The sequence below is a fragment of the Propithecus coquereli genome, unplaced genomic scaffold (assembly GCF_000956105.1).
Source record: "Propithecus coquereli isolate 6110/MARCELLA unplaced genomic scaffold, Pcoq_1.0 Scaffold43, whole genome shotgun sequence".
Taxonomy (NCBI): Eukaryota; Metazoa; Chordata; class Mammalia; order Primates; family Indriidae; genus Propithecus; species Propithecus coquereli.
Window position 1 is genome coordinate 8,486,977 of NW_012150063.1, and position 6,990 is coordinate 8,493,966.

General features: G+C 32.2%; 1 protein-coding gene across 1 annotated transcript in view; it reads right to left on the minus strand.

Moving 5' to 3' along the window:
* The window catches only part of RMDN2 (regulator of microtubule dynamics 2), a 50,360-nt gene that overhangs the window by 36,912 nt on the left and 6,458 nt on the right, over positions 1-6,990 (minus strand). The window contains exons 3-5 of the mRNA XM_012653798.1: positions 2,182-2,356; positions 1,082-1,184; positions 67-152 (exon numbers count right to left, since the gene is read on the minus strand). Of these exons, the coding sequence (XP_012509252.1) occupies positions 67-152; positions 1,082-1,184; positions 2,182-2,356 (364 nt within the window). The remainder of the gene's footprint in view (positions 1-66; positions 153-1,081; positions 1,185-2,181; positions 2,357-6,990) is intronic.

The window sequence follows — 6,990 nt, forward strand, 5'->3', positions numbered from 1 at the left end:
ACTTTGATTTTCTCAGTAGATATGAAAATAAATTCCTTTGTTCTTTTTCATTAAATTTTTATTTACCTTGAAGTTAATAAATCTCTTCTCTAGGATTCCATTTTGTACATGGTCTGCAAACTGGACTGCTATGGAAAAACTGTCCCACAAACCTGATGATGAATATGTAAAGAGCCCACTGGGGGAAAAATTGGAAGTGCAGAGGTCATTCAGCAAAGAAATGTCCAAGTGGAAGAAATATAATTACAAGGAGTTTGGTAATACTTCCTTCTTGGAAATAAAAATGACAGGGCAGTAGACTAGGATGAGATCTTTCTTACTATTTCTTCCTCACACTATCATAAGAGAATAAAACCCTGGAAAAGAGAAGACTTTGGAATAAACAAAGAATTAAAAGGTTTTTGATGTCAGTTCAGAAAGATGGCAGGGGTTTTTACAAGAGAGCACTTTGAAATCCAGTGAGAGGCAAGGTGAAATATAAAAAGAAATAACAACAACACTTTGACATTCTGGCTATTTTGCTGCTGTTACGAAAAATTTCAAAAATATACAAAAAAGTATAGGCGACAGTACCATCATTCAGCTTAAGCAATGATCAACTCAAGGTTAATCTTGTTTCATCAAGATACATTTTGAAAAAAACATATAAACTGAAGTCTGAGGGCTTATTTCTTTGCAGTACCTGGAGTCCTACATTATAGGAAGTAAGCCGTATAATTTTAATTATGGTAGACTACAGCTGAAGATAATTGTCCTCTACTTATTATTGTTTCTCAGACACTGCCACTTAATGTCTTATCTTTCTATGATTTTATAAACTTAAAAAATGAAATTTAAGTTTTTTCAGTTGTCTATTCTAATATACTCAAATGTTTTTAAAGAACATATACTTTAGTCCTAAAAATACCTTTCTGTTCTGAGATTGTGATTTTTTTTTTTTTTTTTGGTATCAGGATACATTGAAATATATTAAACATATTGGTTTTAGCTAAGATAATTTAGCTTTAATTAAAATTCACTAGTGGTTTGTTGTAGATCCTAATTGCCACTTAAGAATAATCAATCTTTACAAAATACTTACCAATATTAGCATAATATTTCTTTTCTTGTGTATTTGTAGATAGCTCATACATGTCTCCATAAGCACGAGCAAGCCGCCACATAAACTCTATTTCATCTCTAAACTGAAAAGAAAAGAGAAAGTGGCACATTAGATTAACTCAGTAACTTATTTAGACTATAATTATTTTCTACTGAAACTTGTAAAAACTCAGGCAGGAAAATTGATATTCATAGATGACTAAATCTAAATATACATATTTAAGTATGAAACATTTTAAATCCAATTATTCATGGCTAAGAAATGTGACCTAATATGGTGTTACATTTGGATCTTAAAACCAATTCATATTATCCAAACACTAGCTCCACCTATTGCCTATGCAGAAGAGAGAATGGATAGGTGCCAGAATCTATACATTTTCCTGGGCTGTGGTATCCTCTTCTTTTTCTTTCTAAGTTATCCACTATCAATATAATAGGTCAGTGAGCATTTCGGATAATATCTATAACTGAATTGCATATACTCAAAAGAGCAGTTATATTTTTTACCTAAATTACGGATAACTGTAATCCTAAAGATTTGATAAGTTTCAGACAAAGTGTTTAAACGTGTTTTTAGTTGCTAAATCCTCAGATATTGCAAACTCTTTTTTTTTTTCCAGTGTTGGTGGTGAGAGGAATAGGCTTTTCCGATTCAGGCCTAATATGACCAAATGACTATTGACAGAAACAGCTTTAAATACCGATAGCTGTTACACTGATAACTAGACGGAAAACTTAAAATGTAGTTTTCCCTCTCCCCAGAGAAGTAGTATATACGCTTTGGCATACTGCCTCATGCTTTATCTGTTTTAAAATATTTATTAAATAGACAAACTAGTAAAAATCAAACAAAAGTAAATCAGTATAATTATATCTCTGATTCTCATTTTTATGACCATAGAGTCTAATAAACTCTATTTACTTTTAAAAATTTTAGTCATTTTATAAAAAAGTTTTGCATCAATTATTTAGCTTGTATGAACTGCGGCATCATTATTATGGTCATAACTTGAATAAGATGATAGATTAAATCAAAAACTAAAGCTACATGAAATGTTATTGTCACCTATCTCTTACCTTTTCTTTGTGGTCACAAAGTAGTTCAAAACTCTCCAACTTGCCAGATTCGTCCATACGTAAATGATCTGCCTTCTGAAGAAGGACATCTAACTTTAATTCTTCTACATGTGCGTTAAATGCTTTAGAGATTGGAAAATTCCGTTCTTCTGTATCAGTATTAGCTGTAATATACCTAAAATTGCAGAAATAATTGTCAACTCCTTTGAATGTTATGCATAATAGCCAGAGTAATCCCTTTTAAAATGCAAGTCAAATCACGCCCCTCTGATACTTGAAACTCTGCAATGGTAGTACCTCCTATCACTCAGAAAAAGCTCAAGTCCTAACAACAGTCTACAAGACCCTATTTAAATTAACTTTCGACTTTAACTTAGTGTTTAAAAATTAATACTACCCCCCCATTTTATTTTTGGTGGCATGTAAGGCAAACAATTTATTTTTATTTATCGAAACCCTGCTGGTTCTAAAAAACGTTTCAAGGAGGTATATAAAGATATATAACATAAAAGAGAACAAATTAGAAGTAGTGAAAAAAGATAAAAACAAGGCCAAATGTGAATGAATTCAATTAAAAAAACACATATTTTAGATATCTACACCTTTGCTACAAGGGATACAAATGTGGTTCTGCATTTTCTAGCAGTCAATGCAATCAGTCACATAACTTGCAATTCCCATTAGATACAAACAAAAATACAAACAAAACAACTTCTTGGAAGAAGTGTTAACTATTTCCAAATACTAAGACTTAAAATAAATTTCTTTCAAAGGCCTGCTAAAAAAGATATTATATGAACTGATATCTAACTTCTTCAACAACATTCTTTATTAAAGAAAACTCTATTCTTTCAGTTGCCCAAACCAAAAACCTGGAATTATCCTAGACTCCTCTTTTTTTCTCCTAAGCAATATCCAGTCTGTTAGCAAATCCTGTTAGTTGTACCTTCAAAATACAACCAGAATCTAGCTACTCTGCCCACCTCTCCCCACTACCAGCCTGGGGTATTAAAATCCAAGCTGGCATTTTTTTCTTCCAGAAATTGACAAGTTGATTCTAAAATTCATATGGAAATGCAAGGGACCAAGAGTAACCAAAATAATCTTGTAAAAGAACAAGTTGGAGGATTCATACTTTCTGATTTCAAAATCCACTACAAAGTTACAGCCATCGACAGAGTGTAGCACTGACATAAAGATAGACATATGAAAGAGACATTAAGGATGTATTAAGAATTAAGGGTTCCAGAAATAAATTCTTACATTTATGATCAATTTATTTTGACAAGAGTGCCAAGACAATTCAATGGAGGAAATAATATTCTTCAACAAATAGTGCTGGGACAAATGGATAGCCATGTGCAAAAGAATAAAGTTGAACTCTTATATTACATACAAAAATTAATTCAAAATGTATTCAAAACCTAAATGTAAGGGCTAAAACAATAAAATTCTTAGGAAAAAACACAGGAATGAATATTTCTGAACTTGAATTAGGCAATAGTTTCTTAGATGTAATGTCACAAGCACAAGTGACAAAAGAAAAAATATAAAAGTTGGAGTTTATCAAAAGGAAAAACTTTGGTGCTTCAAAGGACACCAATAAAAAAGTGAAAAGATCATCCACAGAATGGGAGAAAATACTTATAAATCATATATCTGATAAGGGTCTTGTATACAGAATATATAAATAACTTTTACAATTCAACAATAAAAAGACAAATAAACCAATTTAAAAACGGGCAACTCAGCAAATAAATTAAAAACCACCAAGCTGTACAATTTAAAAGAATAAACTATGATATATAAACAATAGCTCAATAAACCTGTTATTCTTTATAAAAATATAAACTTAAATGTTCCTGTAGCCATTAAATAAATTAAATCGAAATTATATATCCCTATCCTTCTCCTTCCATCTTTATCTTACTCTCTCTCTCTCTCCCATGCATACACACAGAATAGTTTTATGGTGAATTCTACCAAATATCCAAAATTTAGACTTATTTAAATTCTTCTAAGGAATTATTAAAGAGGAAACATTTCTCAGTTTATTTTATAAAGCTAGTATAACTGATACCAAAACCAAACATGGATATTATAAGAAATAAAAATTATGGGCCAATCTCCCTACAGGTCATTATTTATAGATTGCTCAACAGAATAGAAAACCTAAAAGAACTAATTAAGATTTATGATCAATTCTTCAAAGTCAATTGTGTTCTTATACTCTATAAAACAAGTTAGAATACGTAATTTTATAAAATATAGCATTTATAATAGTAGGAAAAATATAAGGTACCTATGAAAAAAAATTCCATAAACGTTTTTAAATTTTTCTGTAGAAAATTGCAAAATATCATCTGAGAACATTAAAGATTACCTAAGTAAACGGAAAAAAGGTATTCATGGATAGGAAAACTTAGTTTTAAAACAATTTCATATGGCTCCAAATTAATCTATATTTATGATGCAATTTTAAGCAAATTCCAATAGGATTTTCCTATGGAACCCATCCTTAAGATTAATATGAAAGGGCAAGTGTAAGAAGAGCCAACACAATTTTGAAGAGCAGATATCAGAACTATATGAATGTAGAAAGGATGTATAAAGGATAAAGCTGTAGAAATTAAGTCAAAATGGTATTGGCATAGCAATAGGCAAACTGGCCAATAAAACAAAAGTGAACATCTAGGCTAGTCTCTTTCCCACATTAAAAAAAACCTAAGTGTGGAAAAATTGCTTTCCTACTTTGGACAGGGATCTTCTATTTATAACTGGGTATTTCTCAGAAAATTGTAAGAAAGTTCTGAAAGCCAATTTAAACAGTAGAGCATATGCAAATATTATTGGGAAAATTTAACTATACCTACCAACTTTGGGTTAGAAATTAGATTTGTACTACTTCCCCCTATCCTCCACCCCCTGAAAAAAAGGCATTTCATAGATTATCTAAAGTCAAGCCTAGAATTTTCCAACAGCCTTTTAGCAGGTCTGGAGAAGTTCACCTTATAATGTCAAATTTACTTACATTTATTCCTCATGTACTTTTCTGGTCCTATTTTCTGCTCCCAAGTTTAATAAGAACCATGCCATTTTTCCTACTTTTTCAATTCTGCATGATCAACTATTTGTTTCAATGGCAATAAAAGCATCTCTGAAGGCATAGTTTCACTACTTAGAGAGAAAAATGACATTATTTACTATGAAAATAAAGTAGTGTATTTACAGAAGTATATCCAGTACTGAGTTGCATTGGAATAGGCCCTTATTTCTCATGAAAACACCAAGTGAACAAACAACAAATGACTTACTGAAATATCTTTACGCGAGATCCAGAAGCAAGTTAAGGGCTTGGAACGACCAAGTGAATGTCCAATCAAGAAAAAGCCACATTCGAAATGGTAAGAAATTTCATTGTGTTTTTGCTCACTCTTGCCTCACCTCATCTCTGGTGTAGCATGGCTAGGGAAAAAAATGCCTGTTTCCTGTCTCCTCCCTCAAGACAGAAGGAAATGACTGAATGTTTTTTGCAATGTTCTGGCCTGTATGGGGGCTTCCTGAGAGAATGCTTTCTGTTTTGCTTGAGTCAGAGTTCAGATGGAAATGAAGGCATAGTGTGGACATCAGGTTGGAGGCTGCTGAAAGCAGCGATGGGCACTGTGGTGCAAGAAAAATACAGGGGGACTACATACCTGTGGGCACCTACGTGCAAGAGATTATGGAAAGAGGAATACAGTAGAACATCTAAGCCTCCAATAAGAAGCAGGGGTGAAACTCCTTAGGGAAATTAAGATATTTAAAAGCAGCCAGGTATATGGGGGGAATTGGGAAAAATGTACACGCACATACACACACATCCAGAAAAAATGCATGCCCAGAAAAGACTTCAGAAGACTTCAAGTTTTCACACTGGGCTGAATAGTAAGGGTCTTATTGTGCATAGAGGCAGTCTACAAAGACTAGGAGAGGTGGCTATTGTTTTAAGTTTGCAATCTTCAACAAAAAGCATAAGGCATACAAAGAAATAGGGAAAGATGGTCCATTCAAAAAAAAAAATAAATAAATCTCCAGAAATTGACCCTAAAGAAATACAAGCTTTGGACTTAACTAGTCAATGATTTTTAAAACAACAGTATTAAATACGCTGAAAGAATTAAAGGAAAACACAAAGAAAACTAAAAATCATGAAAACAATACATGAACACAATATGAATAGCAACAAAGAAATAGAAATCATAAAAAAGAACCAAATGTAAATTGTGGAGCTGAAAAAATACAATAACTGAATTGAAAAATTTGCTGGAGGGGAACAACAGAAGATTTGAACAGGCAGAAAAAAGAACAGGCAAACTTGGAGATAGGTCACTTAAAAATACAGATTGTGAGGAGTAAAAAGAACAAAGGATGCAGTAAAGTGAACAGAACCTATGGAACTTATGGGATACTATAAAGCACACCAATACACATATTATAGGGTTTCCTGAAAGAGAAGAGAGAGAGAAAGTGGCAGTGAGATTATTTGAAAAAATAATGGCCAAAAACCCAACTTTAAGATAAAACAAGGAAATACAAATGCAAGAAACTTAACAAACTCTAAGTAGGATAAACCCAAAGACATCTATACCAAGGCACATCATACTCAAACTGTTGGAAGCTAAAGACAAAAAGAATCTCAAAAGCAGCAAAAGAAAAGCAACTCATCACCTTAAGGAGATCCTCAATAAGATTATCACAGATTTCTCAGCAGAAATCTCGCAGGCCAGAAGGCAGTGGGATGATATATTTAAAGTGATGAAAGAAAAAAAA